The following is an 18,932-nucleotide window of genomic DNA, read 5'->3' as shown; positions in this document are numbered from 1 at the left end:
GTACCTGTAATCAGTAAGGAATGTGGTTTGAGTAACTTCCCAACAATCTTAAGCTTGTAAAAAGAGTTTCCCTGGAGGTCACTCACCTGGGTTAATGGTGATGAATTTGTTATCTGAGGGGTATTCCTCTAGAAACCTGTTGTCCTTTGGGAGAGGTTTTCTTGTTGTCTCTGGTCTTCTTGGGATCTTCTCCAGGTAAAGTTCATCAGTGAACGCTGGCGGCACTTGGGTGGAAGGGAGAGGCTGGGGCTGAGTGTCCGCTTCAGTAAAACTCTCCTCCTCAGGATGTCCAGCCTTGGGAACAACATTTTGGTTCGGCTCTTCACCCGATACAGTTTTATTTCCTTCCTCCTCAGCAGTCCAGTTGGGTGAAGCCGTGGCCACGCTGGGCTCTGTGCTATTGCGTGCCTCCGCCGCAGCTGTTGCCCTGCTTTTCTCCTTCTTCTCAGCCTCCTTTTCATCTTCTTCCTCATGCTCTCTTTCTCCATCCTCACTTTCACTCTTTTCATCCTTTTCCCCCTCCTCGGCTCCCTCGCCATCCTTTGTCAGTGCCGAGTCCCGCTCTGGCCCTGGGGAGGCAGCAGCGGGCTCGGTGGTGGCTACCACAGGCCGCCCGGCCTGCTTGGTGGGGGCAGCTGCCGTGGGGAGCCTGGTGGGCCACACGCTGCTGGGGAAGGAGGAGATGCTGCTGCCGCTGAAGCCCAGCCCTGCCAGCAAGGTGCTGGTCACCACTGAGGCCACGGTGGCCTGGCTGCCACTGGAGGAAGGCCCCATCCCTGTGGCCATGGACACAAAGGAGAAGGGGAGCCCCGAGGAGGTCCAAGTGGAGGAGCCGGAACTGATGGGAGCCATGTCGGCTGAGGAGGCAGGAGAGGCTGTGGGCTTGAGGAGATCACCAGGAACAAAGAGGAAGAAAACAGAGCAGAGAGCATCAGTAGGGGCCCCAACACACTATCTGTGGTCATTTTTTCTTTGTTTTTCTCTCCCTTTCCACACAAACACCATTCTGCTATTCTCTTATTTTGAGAGACCTAAACCACCCAGATGCAAGGCTGAACCAGGAACAGCACAAGCAACAGAGCCACAAACGACGATGAGAGGAAACCCATGTTTGCCATTTCTGAACAATCATTACTATAAAAAGCCTCTTTATATTTTATTTTATGGTGGGACACTCTCCACCCACATCACCAGTGACTTGTGAGTAGTGTTTCCTCTCAGGGGTAAGAGAAGATTTAATGAAGCTTAATGAGTTAGCTTCATTACTCACACTGCTTTAATCCTCAGAACACAGAAGCTTAAAAATACAGTGTTACATAAGGGTTGTCCTGAAATAACAGCTGTGTTGCCAACATATGCATCCATGGCTGGTGGGTTTGCTCTGATAGGAAACTGTACCTTGAGTGGTACTGTTTTAATTTCCTGAAGTACCCATGAGCATCATTCTGCTAAGGACTGGTGCTGCAGCAAACAGTGAGATACTGCTCTCTTTAGAAAAGAACTGCAGCAATACCAGCTGGGCACTTCTGAAGGACTTGTAAGGCATCAGGGTCTTTTTGGTAAATCATTTCTACCAGTACCACCTGACTGAAAGACCCACATGTGGACTTGGTTTTCTCCATCCATGGGATTCTGCCTGCCCTTACAAGTTCCAGCCACTGCCAGGTAGCCTGGAGAGCTGAGAGGAAGCAGAGAACAAACCATGAACTAAGATATTTCTGCAGATGGCCACTGTTACCCTCATAAAGTCAACTTGGTGCAACATGCACTCACATGGATCTCTGTGCACAAACATGCATGTTCCACCTGAAATGGAGAACTTTGGTACATATAAGAGCTAGACAAGTAATTCACCTCTCTAAATTATATGTGAAAAAAGACAGTGAGGCTAAGTGCATTTGTCTATGGACAAGAAGTAATTATGTGCGAGAGCCGAGATCAACCCTGTCCACATCACCTCAACATGTTCTCTTTCTGACTTACTAAGAACTGCTTCTTGGTACTAGATCCATCAGCAAGAAGAGCTTTAGGTGGAAAGGTGACTACCATACAAGGACAAACAGGGGTTAAATAGGTCCTACTGAATCTCGAACAAGACCATAAGATGTCTGTATTTTTGAAACTGAAATCTGTAACTTAACAGTATTTCTGCATCTCTGCAATTCTCAGTTTCAATCAGGCCATGCAGTTGAAATGCTGCAGCAAAACAAGAAAGGCTCTCTCATGTTATTTTTAACCAGCTGCAATCATAGAGAACCTGAGATCTCAAAAGCAAACCTGTGCTTTAAAGATTTCAATCCAAAACTTTAAATAAGCATCTAAACTTTTGGGTACTTATCAGTGTGAATCCCTAAGGCACTGTGAGATTTGCTCATTGCTGGCATGGGCTGTCTCAAAGCTGGACTGGGTATTACAATTTGACAGAAGGTTTTATTTATCTAGAACACCTCTATACATCATTAAACCAACATTAATCATTCAAATTCAAGTTCTGTATGTCTTACTTGCTTACTAGAGAGTATATCAGACTGGAACAGAATAAAACCAGAAGCAGCGTACTTACAGCAAATTCAATAGTATGAGCTCAGTTCATAAATTTGACTGAACAGTTTGGTGTACTGAATACCAAGAACTTTCGGTTATTGATAGTTTTGAGCTAAGATACTGTGCATGAAGCATGACTCCTCTTGCATATACTTTCGGCTATGCAATTAATGAGAACAGTTAAATTTGTTTCCACAGTCATTAAGATCATGTATCCCCTCTAAATGCATTCAAAACATATTCTGGAAGATTCTTTTTCTAACTGGCGAGTCCCCAGTGGTCAAAGCCTCTCAGAACGTGAAGTGAAAAAGCCCAAATCCCTTCAACATGCCAAGTGGGTTCTGAGACCCTTTGCGGCAGGTTTGAGCTACCACCTCCGCAGGACAGCACGGGCTGCAGCGCATTCACAACATCGTGCTGCCACCTGGTGGGAACACTGCCCCGACTTCCCAGCGCCCATCAGCCCACTGCACTGATTGATGACCCCCAACTTACCACTCCTGTTTTCACAATTCTGGTCCCCTCGAAAATTCGAGTAGTGTTAGCTGAGAAACAAAGAACAAGAGCATTTCAGAGGACTGGGAAGGGAGACAGGAACTGACAGCCATATCACTATACAATTCTTGCTAAACAGTTGCTGAATTGCTACTATTAAGCCTGTCAACCAGGAAAGGAAATTGAGGCCTATGAATGAATCAGTAACCAAGGGCTTGGCAGGAAAATGTCAGGGAAGACCAGTTGCATGCAATGAAGTCCAAAATATATATGCTCTCTCAGTTTGGAGTTAAAGCAATTTTGGTATTATTCACCTAACTCTGTACTTGTGACTAAAGAGAGATGTGTTATACTTTAACCACTCAGGCCTAGCCTTTTTTCTGCCTTTGTGATAATATTAGCCTTATTTATCACCATTTACCTAAAATACAACTATAATCGCATTCTGAATCATGTTTTGAAAGCTCAAATTGACACTTGAACACAGCTGAAGCTTTGAAATAATATTTCTTTTAGGGGAGTCTTGGAAGGAAACACAACATCTGCTCTCACTGTAGATGTGTGTATCACTTCCACTGCTCTGAACTAGAGTTCCCAGAGTATCTGGCAAAACTGCCGATAACTATTTACTCCTTTAACTGTAATTTAATAGGTATCATGGTCAAACCTCAAAGAATCTTTCAATACTACCAACTGCCTAAAAAGGTCATCATCAGTAACACAAGTTTCGGACTTCTGCCCAGCACGTAAAGTAAACTCCGTAACACTATGCTGAGATAAGATACTAAGAAAGTGTGAGATTCTGATCTCACAGGAGATTCCCTGTCTGATTCCTGCTCTCTTTGCAATGTTGTTAACACCACAGCAGGTACTGCAGACCTTGTGGCAGAACTAAGCTGTGTCCATGTTGTGCGCACAGTAAAACATCTCTACATGCAGTTCTCAATATGAGACTGATCTCCTTTTCCCTTTACATAAAGGGGACACCAATCATCTGTACGTTCTGCTACAGCTGTGTCCCCACTGCATAAGAGTCTGCAATGGATTTGTTCTAGAAAACTAACACCAAGAAAAGTTTTGCACGAGGCAAATTCCCAACACTGGAAATAAGACTCTGACGGTCACTGGTAACAATATGAAATGAGCATTATCTGCATGCATTCAAACATCATCTGAAATCATTCCACACCATATAGCATTCTGTAAAGAAAATGTTAAACACACAAAGAGTCACTTAATGTAAGAATATGTATGTATGTTTGTTTTTTTTACCTTGAAAGAGCATAGTCTGGCTAAAGTCACTACGCATTTCATTTCGGCAAACTGCTTGAACTCTGAACAGATAAAGGATGTCAGGTGAGACATGGCTAATGATGGCCTTCTGTTTAAAAAAAATAGATATTATTCAGTTTTTTACCCCCACAGTACTGTCCACGATCGGTTTGAAACATATAAAGCATTGTGCTAACATTGTCTTACATGGCACAAACGTCCTCACTGATATCTGAATGGAAATTTTCAATGGTTTCCCAGGAAAGGGCAAAGCCGAGGTCAAAGGACTTCCCTGGGATACAAATGATTCACTCAGACCTAGCTGACTACATTCTGTTTCTCAAGGAAGAGAAAGAGGTGAATGTTCCCCAGGACAGTCTTCTGCTTTGAGGGTCTCTGCTCCCAGAAACACCTACGCTCCAAATTATTCGACCTTAAAGGAATCCAAACGCGATTTTTGTTGGCAGAGATGCAAGTCCCAAACCTGTTTTAGGTCCAGAAAAGGACCATATGATCAAACTGACTATTCTGCAACCAACAGGTTATGGCAACTTGATGCTGGTGGCCTGCAATGGCTCAGCACACTGGCTGGGATGTTGCTATACACTCTTACACGCAAGATGCTGCCTTGCTGCCTTCCAGCTGCTTCTCTGTGTTGCCTTAAACTGCAATCACATCAGTTCATGTTTTCAAGCACAAAGCACCAGTGGTTGTGGAGGTCACTTGAAATACCAGTGATCTCTTTAGCAAAACACTGTCTAGCTCTGTTTCAAGATGGGATGGCCCAGCTGTCTCTGCCAGAGCACTAAAGGCAAACTGCACTTTCCTCCGAAAAAGAGTTTCTTTCTTCTCTTGCCCCTAAAATAGACTAAGCTGTCGTCGCTTTCTTAACCTCCAAGCTCTGCTGCACAGCACAGGGTCTCACAGCAATTTATTTCCAAGCTATCACTCCATCACATCCCCTGCAATTTTAATTATTTCTTTTACATCAAACAGGATGCCGTCTCCATGCCCACCTCATTTTTGCTGATTAAGGCTCTCCTCCCTATACCTGATTAAAATGAAATCTCCCTCAAGAGTGCAAAGTTATGACAAGAGAGAGGTTACAATACATCATAACCTTGGGTGCCTTTCAATACATTCCTGTCTGGTTTTGTGAGGCACATCATTCCCTAATGTGACCCAGATAACAATGTCTAGTGGGGAAATTGAAAATATAAATGGAAAATGAAGTAAAAGAATCTTCATCTAAGGGAATAAGAGAAGTATTATTGTATAACTGATTGAATGGGCCCAGAGGACTGTGTATTTGAGAAAAAAAATACGATAACAGTCATTAGGAATAACACTCTGTGCTTCTGCATTTTTCATGTGCATATACAATTACTGATTTCATTATTCTAGAGGCTTTCTTTGATTAACAATAAACGGAGGCCTTTCAAACCTGAATATGTCACTTTGATTTTATATGCAGAGAACGTTAAAGACCGGTACAATACTTGCTTCCACTTAGACAAGAATGACAAGCAGATCAAATCCTAAATGGAGGAGATAGATCAGTGTTTGCATCTGTGCTGGAGCTGTCTTGCTCTTCCCACTTTTTCTCTTACAGCAGGAGCGAGGCAGTGCATGTACAGAGCTACTCTGTGATAATCCTCCAGACCTGACTACTGCTGGCAGCACTTTCTGATCAGAAAGGGATCCAAAGACTGCAAAGGGCTATGCAAAGGGAAGAGCCTGAACCCAGCAGAAGATTTTGGGGGACCGGGGATTTTAATGTGAAAAGCTGTGAGCTGAACAGAAGCTAAAAGGTACTCAGAGCCTGCCTATTTCCTGAGCCAGCTGCTTCTCAGCAACAGCACATGAAAACGTGTCTGCAGATTTAGTCCTTTATGCACTCACATAAACTATAAATTCAGACACCAATGTTTTGGGTAAGTCTGTTAGACAATGTTCAACTAATGCCTAACAATCTAATAGCAATACACTGCAAGTCAAATGCTAGTCTGTCTGTAATGTAACAGCTGCTTCCCTTCTCTGCTTCCTTCTGCTGAGAAGACAATGTAAGGACAGTTTGATACATGTGTCTGGGGCTGATGCTGTGGTTTTACCAGGTCCTTGTCACTGTCCTTGGTGAAAGTCTTCTCCTTTTCATCTTCATTTTTAGTCCAACTGTAGGAGATCATGTAGTTCATGATTGGAGGGTGGTAGATGGTTTCTGGTTGGTTCCAGGTTACAAGCAACGCTGTCCTGTTCACAGGCTGCACCTTCATGTTGACTGGGGGAGTGCTGCAAGCTGAAAAAGGAAAAGAAAAATATGAAACTCTCGTAAATAACTGAGAGAAAGCAAACAGGGAGAACTGTGCCTCACTCTAAGACCCAAGCTTTTTCTTTAATGCCCTTGCCTGCAGTAATAGCTTACACTGCAATCCACTGAGACCAATGGGATTTAATACCACCTGCAGCTGCTTTCTGCTCTCCAGAGTAAAGGGAGAGAGAGAATCCATTCTCTGCAAGCTGGCCGCTCAGTGCTTTGCCTTAATTTTAGTTCTGGCATTTGCATGTATATTTCAACCCGGACACTAAAAAGTTTTGTGTTTCCACATTCACAAGTTCCCTTACAGCTGAGCCCCACCTTCCCTGGCCCCCAGCCTCCTGCCACATGAAGGAAGAAAACAAGCTGGTGTGCTCTGCAGGCTCTGGCAGTAGTTGTAACCTCTAAAAATGTGACACTGTTATGTCAAGTAATCATTCTCCCCTTAATCCAGTATATCTTTTGTACGTGAGAAGTTACCCCTTGCTCTTTTTTCCTCCAGATTTTCCTTCATAGTCTCTGAACTGTTTGTCATTAATATATCAACAGCACAGGAAAGAGCAGCACCTGATGGCCCTCAGCCATCTCCTTCTGCTAACAGGCAGGGGAACCCTCCAGCCAGTCTCCAAAAGCTGTGGCTTCCTCACCATACCCAGAGTGCAGAGGTAGAAGTCACTTCTGGCCCCCGCCATGGTTGGTGGGGTGGTCAACACAGAACAGCTTACCTAGATGGGAAACTGGCTTCTGCTCACTGCACATGGCCAAACCCAAACCTCTCCATGGAAGAGCACACTCTGGCACAGAACCAGCACACACACTTTATGGGGGAGTGGGACGCAGAGCACAGCCCACTCACAGCTGCTGCAGAACATACCTTTCAAGCAATTGAAATATGAAGGTCAAGGTACTAATGAAAAACACTAGATGGCACTCATATGCTATCTATAAAGTCTATCATTCACTTTCCCACTATGGAGTTTAGATTTTTTCCAAGCCTTAAAAAAATCATGTTTAAAATACACAATTCAGGACAGATTCTCACATTCACTTTCCAAATATAAACTCTGAACCCAGAAAAATCACTTGAAATGATGCCTAAATACATGCACTGTGGCAAAAGAGATGGTAAACTTTGGCAGGGAAAGTTAAAGTATCACCAGCCCATTGCATTGACACTGTTTCAGTTATTTTTCCTAATACAACTTTTCCATTTAAAGCAAGTCCATTCAGCTTGTATGTATGCTGCAGGTAGGTGACTGGGTATATATCTGAACATTATTTCACTTCTATAGAGTCTTGGTTGTACTGAAAAAATCTGCTTCTAGGCCTGGAGTTCCAGGCTGGTCTTACAGCTCTGCTGTTGCATTGCTGAAATAAGTTACAGTTCCTAAATAAAAGAGATAGAGTGCTGTACACTGCAATATTACCAATACAACAGAAAAACACCCAAGAGCTTCATTCTGCTGGCAATGCAGCTGGAGGAGGGGAGGAGGGGGGCTGGACCTGGCTCTGAGGGCACAGCTGAGAGCAGACACCATTGCTGGGATTTACAGAGTTTTGTGGTTCTTGGTATGTCTCTCCACGCTCACCTTCTTCTGCTGAGATGGTCAGATCAATTCTCACTTACATCACTATTTACTGATAACGGTGCCAATAAATCGTAACTGCCCCCTCTCAAGCCTTTTGTCATCACAGAATCACTCCTCAAAACGCCATGCCAGCCTTCACCTCTCCTCCTAAACAAATCCTATTGGAGGTGGTACCCAGGGTGAAGGACTACCCAGACCTAAAAGCCCTATGTAGTCCTCCTTCTCCATGAGGATATTCAGAGATTTATACAGTTAAAGTAATCATGCATCAGCTTGTTTTAGAAATAATTCAACCAGATAACCTTCATGAGAGACAGATTACCTTAATTGCACTGCCCCTCTCAACCATCCCGAGCAAGTGATTTTTCAAACACCCTAAGCCACCCAACAGAGAGGGGACTGCCAAGTCCTCTGTTCCACACCACTCTTCACAGCCAGCATCCACACGACTCAGAACAGCTCATGACTGTCCTCAGAGGATAGAAGCAGGTATGTCCCAAGGGTAAATGGAGACATACAGGCTCAACGTTAAGACATCCTCTGCCACCATGCATCATGATCCAAAGAGATGGGCACTTTAAGCAGCTCAATGACTGCAAGACTTCACCAAGACATGTGCTGACATGTTTTCACCAGGGCCACTGCATGACTGGGCTGAGCTGCCTTCGCAGCCAGCCAAAAGGAGATGGAATTCACTCTGCTGCTATTTCACAGTAAATAATGTTACAAACTTTTTATGACTTAGTATGACTTTGCTTCAATTCCTCGGAGGCACTCAGAAGAACCTGATGTAATTAAGCAATAACCAGCATTTTCTGTTTGCTCTTTTTTTTTTTTTTTTAAACAGCTTATGAATGGGCAAAAAAAAAAGAAATCCTTTTTATAAAATGAAACATATGGTTTTATTAATTTAACCAAACCTGCTCAGGACACAATGGAATAAAAAAACATTTGATCCAATAATTCAATTTGATGATTTAATTAAAGAGATGTATAATAACGTAGCAAATGTCTGAAAAGCAAGAAAAAAATGTAATGATTTGACCATTTATAAAACAACTGGCATTTTCCACAGAGGTAATTTTCCTTTCAATATTCTGTGTGCCTTGGATTTTCAGCAGAAGATTAAACAAATTGCAGCTCTCCTCTTTCTTTTCTCTTTCTTTTTTTTTTTTAACACTAAAGAGCTTCTACTGATTCTACAAAATGTGTGCCTGAAGGAAAAACAGAAGCAGAAGGAGGTTGGGTCAGGGAAGAGATGTCTGAGTGTTCCTTGAGACTGAATCAGAATATACCGAATAGAAACACAACCGGGCTGGTGGGTTGGTCAGTGTTTTCCTTTAACCAGCCAACATAAGCAAAGAATGAATCCAATGAACTCATGACGTGCTTCATTAAAAAAAAAAAGAAGAACTTAGCCCAAGAACCAACATTACTTCACACTGAAATGGCAGATTTCAGCTATTTTTAAGAAAGCATTTCTAATGTTCTATGTTAAATTCGGATCCTAAGGGATAATAAAAATATGGAGGGAGATCTCAAGATGTCTCTCTCTGGTATAATGGAGAGGCACTGGTACAGGCTGCTCAGGAGGTGGTGGAGTCACCATCCCTGGATATGTTCAAGAACTGTGGAGATGTGGCACTGTGGGACGCGGTTGGTGGGCATGGTAGGGGTGGGTGGTGGTTGGACTGGATGATCTTAGTGGTCTTTTCCAACCTTAATGATTCTATGAACACAGAGCAGAGATAATTGAGCTAGCTCTGTGTAGGTCTAGGGTGATACCAAAGCCATGACGGACGGCTGGCAGACTGCCAGGTCCTCCTGGAGGCAGAACAGCCTCTCTGGGAGGTTTGGCAGGATGGGACATTTGTCACACCAGGGGCACATCATGCAGCAATGCTCTGAGTGCTGCATGTCTTGGACCTCTACAAATAAAACCCAAAAGCTCACTCAAGCTTAGAGAAAACCTGTTTACCACTTGCAGACAAATGCAGCATGCTAATACAGTCCTAAGCACTGGTCAGGCCAGCCATACAGCACAGAATTATTTTCTTTGTGTTAAGAACATTCCAGTGGGCTGGAACAAACAAAATTAATTTAACAACTCCGCATTCATCTCTTCCATAATTTGATTTGTGTGTTGTATTTGGCTACGTAACCTCCACGAGGCTTTCCTAACTGGAGCCTGATAAAGCTTAATCCAAAAGCTCCTGGCAGCTCCATTTCACAGAGCTGAAAGACAAAAAGGGGGCTTATCATTTTGCAAAAATTAACCACTGATATTTAGATACACCCATGACTGCAGAAAGGGCATGTCAGCGAGATGATGACAGCTTTCCTTTTTTGTTTGTTTTCAAAAGCAGTCTACATTTCTCTTTCAGAGAGAGAAATGCAAAAGCAGCCAACCTTTCTGGGTTTCATTATGTTTTTTGCATATGCTACCTGTGGTTATAAGAACTACTCAGGGAAAGCATGAGAGCACAGGAGCTGTATATGGGGTTATTTCTTGTACATCTTCTCCCTGTAACACAGGTATCTCACATGATGAATCCAGTGGTACTGAGCTCAGAGGGATTTATAAAATCCTCTAAAAATATTCTAAGTTGGCTTTTCTGTGCATAAAAATGTCACTACTTTAAACACAGTTATTTCTAGCTGTGCTATGCCCTCTTTTGGAAAATCCCACTCTCTCCCTCCTGCTACATGTCTCAGCAATACAAACCTGCCATTCCTCTTCCTTGGTATCACAGGATATGCACTGAGTGATGGAATTCTGACATTTTTTCTGCACAGAAAAGCAGCATCCCAGTGAAGTCCTGAATCCCTCATCGTGAGATGGGCACGGACCTTCTGAAGCAATTCATACACAGAGGGAGGAAACATCTACATATGGGGATGTGCCCATAGCATGCTACTGCCTGAGGACTGCTCAGAGGCAGCTAAAAGACAATGACAAGGGTCTTGTGCTGCTTAGGTCTGCAGCTGCTGGCTGGAAGGTGAGAAGGGCTTCACTTCTCATTTTTCTTGCCTGTTTCAGACATATATGGGACTGGTAGCATGAAACTGTTCTTCCACTGCAAAGGAGGAGCAAAGCAGATGTTCCTCCCTTGCAAAGCAGAGGGGGCATTTTTCCCCACAAAGTCAAGACAGGAGTAACTGAGAGGTCAACAGGAGGTGGCATGCTTTTCTTCCTCGTAGGGCAAACAAGTGGGCAGCCAAGCTCTTGAGGCAGAGAGGTTGCTTATTTCCCCTCAGCCTCAGCACTGGGAAGGAGATGGAAGAGCCAGGTCTACAGGACAGATGGAGCCTTTGCTGCCACTGCTGTAGTGATGCCCAACTCAGCCATGAGTTTCCCAGCTGATGTCAGAGGAGCCTGCAAACAGCGTCATCGATGCCTGCGCTATTGGCAAAATACTGTGCCAAACTTGGTAGCATGCAGAGACCTGATTGCAGACAAGATAAAAGCAATGCCACCACCAGCAAAGGGAAGAAAAATGCTTTCAACAGTATGTACACACACACATATTCCTTCTCATTATCAGGCCCTCAAAACTATAAATACATTCACACTTGCTTTAATGCCATGCCAACATAATCATGGTACCAGTGGTGATACAGCGCCAGCTCCAGCTGCCTCGTGTTGGTGCTACTCGATGGAAACGCCTGAGAAGGGAATCTGACCCATGACAAACAACAGCATTCTTTTGGCTGTCTGATTTAATCTTAGAGTTCAGCAAGGGCTGTGCTCCCAGAGGATAACAAATCGACTACGAGGATCATATGCAGAGACAACACATGCTCTAATACATAGAAAAGTGCTATGAGGCATACTTACAACATTTTCGCCCTACTCCTTTTACTAAATGTGTGCAATTCTTTTCTTTGCTTTAGCGTATGCTGTTAACTTCCTGCAGTACTTATAAATGACATTATTAATATATAAGGATAATTGCTTTAAAGAGAAGCATGCATTTTTCCTTTACCTTTGCCTGCACTTTGCCAGCAGGCATTTGCAGGCTCTGGAGCATGCTGTACACGCAAATATTTGTGTTGATCTACTTCAATCCACAGGCAGAATGTAGCTAGGAGACAGACTATTTATCTTCCCTGCTCTTACCTTTCACTATGCTTCAAACAAGGCTGTTTCTTAAGGTGTAAGGGACACTGACAGATCCTGCATTCTTTTTTTGAGCCCCATGAAGTAATCTCCTGAGCTGAACTGCACGTGGGGCATTGCTGGCCCAGCAGCACTGGGCAGGCTGGCTTTGCCCCTCTTCTACCTGCCCACTTCCTGGGGTGAATGTATAACCAGCATTTGGAGCACGTTTGATTCATTCCTGTATGGCTCTTTCTAGCATTTGAGTTTCCATGGCATCACAGCAACAGATCCTATTTTTCTGAAGGGCGTGGATTCTGTGTTTTACTAGGTTGTGTTTGAGCCCAAATATTTCATGTAGTTCACAAACATTGTTCTATAGCTGTGGCCTGAATCCTTGAATCCTCAGCAGGCACAGAGCAGCTTTGCTCCATCAGATGCCATGCTGGGCTAAGCTGATGTCTGCCGGGGATCGGCTCTGCAAGCTCTGTGTTTATGTTACACACTTGTACACGCACACAAAGGGTGCCCTGTGTTTAAAATGTACATCTACATCCTTGTTTAGATAGTGTGTCTGACGTAACACATGGAATCACATTCAGTGGCATGTGCTGAATCCTCATGGGGAGCAAGAGGGATTTCCTGCGGGAAGGATGCGTATCTGCTGCGTTGGCCAAACTGCCCTTTCCAGTGTCCTGGCGAGGGCTGCTTGGACCAGGAGGCGTAGGAGGACTGAGCCAATGGGGCCAGGAGAGCATCCTGGTACCTGCCTCAGGGGAGCCCAAAATCAGTGTGGGAAAGTGGCTTCCCTTTTGTAGCTTTTGCAGGCTTTTTCCAATGAGAAAGATGCTCCACAGGCACAGTACAGGCCAATGTACAATGAAGGCTGAAATTAAAATCAGTCCTTCTATGGGACAAACAGCTGGATCAGTGGGTACGCAGTGCAGAAATGAATTCCCCACGTGTTTAAGTGGAACAAATCATCCAGTTCCCTTACAAGTACTTGGCTCTTCTACTAGCTACAGTGGCAGCTACGAACCCAAACTACGTTTCCTTTCACTCTCTATTCCTCCTGCTCTTTTGGTTATGCTTTTATATGTAACATACAAACAAGCTCAAGCAGTTACTTACTGCTTATTAATAAAGCTACTGGCATGCTGTCCACTACATTCAGGTACAGACCCATGCAGTGCTCACATGGCAACCTCACAAAGGTTACAGTGGGTGAAAGCAGAAGCCTATAGAACAGTCACTACAAAGGCAAGCATGAGGTCAAGTATATACACCACATCTTTTTGCATCTGATTTCCTTTCAAAATGGGTAATTTTTTCTCCTGCAATGCTTTGTCTTCAACCTGACTAATACGAGGCTACATAGGATACAGTAGCCTGTCCTCTCCCACTTCTGCACTGTGCACTCCAAGACAGCAGTGTACATAAGGATCAAGCACTGCAGATCAAGACATGGATGAGAAAAGCAAATCTGAGGTGGAACAGATGAGACATGCAGAAGGAGCAGACTGATTTCTGCCTAAGGAGACCACAGCAGGTATCGAAGGTGCATGCCAAAAGAGACTATCACAGCAGGAACGGAGCACACTTGCTCACAGCACTGAGGTGTGATGGCAGCTGGGCAAGTCTACAGTGCAGGCAGATGCAGGGCAAGCAATTAGCAGTGTGGTGTTACCACCCTCAAGTGCAACCTTTTGCACCCAGTCAGCCTGCTGCGCCAGCTGAAATCCTAATAATGATACATAGATTCATCTGCACCAGCACACAGCAGGAGGGCACTGACCTGATTAAAGTACACAGTTCATGAAAGAGGAATGGAACGGGAAAGGGCAATCTTCATAACAATAAGAAATCAAAAAGTAGGAAATATCCAGTCATCCAAGGAAAGGGGAAGGGGATGTTAAGCTATGAGGAAATCAACCTGTAAGACTGGTTCTTCTAAAGCACAAGAACAATCAAGTGGTAAACATATCATAAATTAACTAAAAATGTTCTAGCTCATTTGCATTTCCCCTAAGATATTTAAAGAAAATAAACAGTATCATTTTGCTTTAGCAATTCCATCTTAAGACGTCAATAATGTGTTATTTTAAATTTACATTTACAATACTGCTGTTTCAGAGAGGAGATTACAGTTATGCTATACAATATTTTGTGGCCATTTAGGTTTGAATAAAGTATATACATCCTGTGTAGGAGTAGAACTTGTCTGCTAATCCCCTTTCTGGCCTCCCAGAGAGAACCTGAGGGCAGGAAGAGACCATGAAGTTGTTTTGAGGAAGTTCTCATAAAACATGAGCATTTAGAAAGCAAAAACAAATTACTGGGAGTAATGACAAAGGCTCTAAATGAGGCAAATAACTCGTTCTCATTGAGAAATACTGCCATCAGAGCTCTAAACTGTCTCAGAATGGCAATGTCACTGCACTGCGCTTAACCTCCAGAAGAATTTAAGACTATAGATAATGCTGCAGTGGAGATGCACTCTAACTAGCAATAGGGCAAGAAGTAATAAACTTAAGTTGCACAAGAGTTCAGATTGGATATTAGAAACAATTTCTTCTCCAAAAGAGTGACGATGCAGTGGCACCGGCTGCCCAGGGAGGTGATGGAGTCACTGCCCCTGCAGGTGTTCAAGAACCATTGAGATGTGGCACTGAGGGATGTGGTCAGTGGGTATGGTGGGGGTGGGTTGATGGTTGGACTTGGTTGTCTTAGAGATCTTTTTCAGCCATAACAGTTCTATGATTCTATGGTGCACTCCAACACAATGATGCCATGCCAAAAACAGAATACCTGCATAGGAAGCCTTGGTTTATTTTCCAATGTCAGAAGCTGTAAAGTAGTGCATAAGAACTGAACTGTTTTGCTCAAGCAGTGCTGTATCTTTGATTGCAGATCAACAGTGGGAGCCATGCCTCCAATGCAAAGCACAGGGGAGGGAAAATCCACCTTCTGGGTGGTTTTAGTGGCATTAGGTCACACTGATTTCCAAATGGTATCACTACATCTCACAAAGAGCACTAAGGAAAATGATCACCTGCGCACTACTAAAGAAATGTCCCAGCTGTTAGAGTTCCAAGCTAAGCTTTACTAGAGTGAATTTATGACTGCTTATTATTTAACTTAGCCTAGGATCATAATTAAAGATGGTACTCTAAGGCGAATTCCCACTGATGGGAAACAGCATCATTTGAGACTCCAGCAAAGAGTAATCAGACACCTTTGGGGAAGTAATCAGGCATCTGTGAAAGAAAACTCTGATGTCAAGAGCCCCTCACATGGGATGCTTGTTTAAGTGTTGGGAGGTTTGCAGTACGTTTAATGAGACAGGAAGGTTAAAGGTTTTTTCCTTCCAGAGTTAAAAAACATAAAGAGAAGAACCAACATTTGATGGTCCTAATTAGCAGCAAAATAAAATGGGCAAATATTGTTGCACATGGGATACATCCTGAAACAAGGAAATGAAACACCTTTTCCTCCTGAGCTTCCATACCTCCATCTGACTGAAGCAGGTAAGGTTCTGTAAATCTCTCTCTCTTTCATGGGACAACATAAGAAAGGACCAAAGAATATGCAGGATCGGGTTCTTGAACAGGATAGACTTTTATGTAAGAACTCTGCCCACCAAGGGTGTTGTACACCACAAATCTAATAAATAATTAGCAGTAAGTGTTTGAAAGCTGCGTATGAAAAGCAATGAACACAATTCACACAGCACTGCCACTGGCTGTTATCCACAGTATCTGGTGAATATTTTACAAATACACTCATGGTTTAGTATGTCTGCACAGAGAACCTCAACATTTGCAAAACTTTATATTAAATGGTAGTGTAACACTGATGAGTCCTCTGGTATCATGGTTTATTATCTATCCACCAGCTGTTATTATTGTATAGCCGTACTGTGTATATCTTGATGGGTGTATTTCAGAAATATTACATTTAAAGGCAGTCTGTATGGTTTCTTAAAACAGCTCTAGGGTCAACTTCAGAATTAAGTTCAGCTCATGGGCTCCGATTTAGCAGAGATCTCATGCGTGGGCTTTTAGCTCAGGCATACGAGCAGTTCTCAAGAGAACTGCTTTAAATTGGCTTTTGTGAACGGGAGGAAGGAATGAGATAACAGAACCAAAGAAAACTCTTCTTACTAAAAACTAACACAAAAGGAAAATCGGAGTTTCCACTCTCAACTGAAAAATTAGTCCTCCACACTATTTCAAGTTAACTACAATATTTTTGCCATCTTATATTCTGGTTGATGTAAACAGTGCCATCTCCCTTTAATTCCTCTTTAAAATTAAATAATAAGAGGAAAAGGAGAGTAACTACAAAAGAAAAGATGCAACATTCACACTTAGCTAAGAGACTGGGCCCAAATTCATTGGAGCCTGTTCTGTGACCTGAGATGGCTTTGATAGCGAGGAGAAAAGACATTCCTGTTTGCTGCCGAAGCGTTCAGGATCCCACGTTTATCAATGGACAACGGCAGAGCCTCACTGCTTTGCGCTGATCTGCAGCTTGCTATTCACCGGGGAACTCTGAAAATTATTCTGAACATTATGCAAATTGTTCTGGGCACATTTTCCTCCACACTAAGAAAGGCTTACGTAACAAACGCTACGCTGTTTTCTAGATTAGCACTACTGCCCACAGACTTAATAGTGTGTGACAGAAGAAACAAATTGCAAAAATTCACACCGACAAACAAATCCTAACTTCCCCTCCAGAGCTGAAGACCATCACAAACCATACTACCTTGCAGTAAGTGAAAGACACATTTTCATGACCTTGCCCTCTTCTACAACATACAAACTTAAGCCCAGGAGAGTATACAGGAAGTAACATGTGACAGCCATTGGTCACATTGCTAAATGCAGTGTGGAAAGCATTGAGATGCAACCGTGAGGTGTGCAGAAGATACTGCATAAAATAAATTTGTTATGCTAACCCCACGCTCTTACATTTGTATTCTAGCCGGTCTGGCTGAGCAGTACTCTGTATTCAGCTTCTTGGTACTTTTGCATGAATGACATTGTATAAAGAGGTACTGTATTTACTAGCTGAATAAACAATAGGTTTTGCTTTCACTCAAGTATTATGACTTCAACTCATTTTATTTATATGTCAGTAGTTCAGAATGTGCAGCGGTCCAGGCACATCATCACTGCTCACCTTTGTCAAAGAAGGGGCCAGAAACATCCACGTTGTTATATCTCTAGAACAGCTATAACTCATCCCTGTAACCTTTGGAGGATACGCAACAATTCATTTTGTGTTAGTAACACCGCAGCAATCTATTTATTTTTAAATTCATGAAAAAAATACACCTATTTTCAGTGTCCCTTGGTGTGCACACAGCCCAAAAAGTGACAAGTTGACAGAGCCAGTACAAAAAGACTGGCTGCCCAGCCATTAGCTTCCTATAGCAAAAGCTCGAGGGAAAAAGAAATCACTGACTTTAGCATCATCCCTGCCATTAGATGGCACACTGAATGTTGTCAGATCACAGAAAGGGGGATATCTAACTCCCTGCCTGAGTCTCTAGGAAGCGTGATGTAAGCTCAAGTACAGAGACTGCAGGACCTGGAAATGCTGGGAGAGGACCCAAGGAGCACTTTCTCAGGAAACCAGTCCCCAGGCATGTAAGATGTTAAGCACCCAGGTACCAAACTATCTGAGGATGGATCCACGTTTATGCAGCTCCCTTGATCCAGTGAGCTGGCTCGCATCATGTTAACTATGCCATGTGCACTTGGCTGAATCTGAGTCGTAATAGTCCATAAGGAGCAAAATCAGTGAGAATCATTCCAGCTACTTGAAGTGCCCCTTCAAAATCAATCCTTCCAAGTTCAAGGTGACCCCATTAACTACAGACCTCAGTATTCATAATGCCCATAATCGTGGGTTTCAGTCATTTACCATGTGGGGTAAAAATCACCTAAAACATTTTTATAATCTTAAAAACCTTGTGGTGAGGAAAGGAATATTTGGGCATACAGCCAAAACAATAAAATCTTGAATATTATACCATACATACCAGCAGTACCCTGGCTGCACTCAAAATAATAACTAGATAGTTTTGTCACTTTTAACATAACGTAACCTATTAACTTTCATCACTGTTCTGGGTAAGTAATATGTACACAGGATATAACTGGAGAAATAAATATTGACACATGTTGCTGTTAAAACACTGATTGAAAACTGCAGACCAGAGCATCAGAGCGTAGCAGGGTCTCTTCAATCCCAAGATCTCCTCCTCACTTCTGATGTAAATTCTCCATCCCCAGGCTGCCTTTAATGTAAATGGGGTTTGTGTACGTGTATATTATATATATAAAAACAAGCACGCTCACGGAATAATGAGCCCTGAGAAATACACTCTTTCAGCACTCTTGTGGGAAGGTGAGGCTGCTGAACGCAGCTGTTTTCATGATTCACATCTGAAAACTACGCTCTATGGGCCTGGCCAGGTGAAAATGCCAGGTATGCAAGGGCAGATTGTAAATCTGCTTAGCTATTTCCTTCTGGCAAACTGCCCCCTGTCCTTTAACTTTACACAGGACTGGCTAAGCACCGTGCACTTCTCAAGACTGAAGACTGG

At 43.2% G+C, this 18,932-nt stretch overlaps 1 protein-coding gene across 2 annotated transcripts in view; it reads right to left on the bottom strand.

Moving 5' to 3' along the window:
* The window catches only part of PTPRG (protein tyrosine phosphatase, receptor type G), a 374,849-nt gene that overhangs the window by 66,772 nt on the left and 289,145 nt on the right, over window positions 1-18,932 (bottom strand). For both annotated transcript variants that reach the window (XM_046899760.1, NM_001397431.1), the window contains 4 exons: window positions 6,423-6,607; window positions 4,312-4,420; window positions 3,040-3,089; window positions 87-882 (listed from right to left, as the gene is read on the bottom strand). In XM_046899760.1, coding sequence (XP_046755716.1) covers window positions 87-882; window positions 3,040-3,089; window positions 4,312-4,420; window positions 6,423-6,607 — 1,140 coding nt within the window. The remainder of the gene's footprint in view (window positions 1-86; window positions 883-3,039; window positions 3,090-4,311; window positions 4,421-6,422; window positions 6,608-18,932) is intronic.

The sequence above is a fragment of the Gallus gallus genome, chromosome 12 (genome assembly GCF_016699485.2).
Source record: "Gallus gallus isolate bGalGal1 chromosome 12, bGalGal1.mat.broiler.GRCg7b, whole genome shotgun sequence".
In the NCBI taxonomy this organism is placed as follows: domain Eukaryota; kingdom Metazoa; phylum Chordata; class Aves; order Galliformes; family Phasianidae; genus Gallus; species Gallus gallus.
Note: the sequence above shows the minus strand (reverse complement) of the source record. Positions and strands in the feature narration are given on the sequence as shown.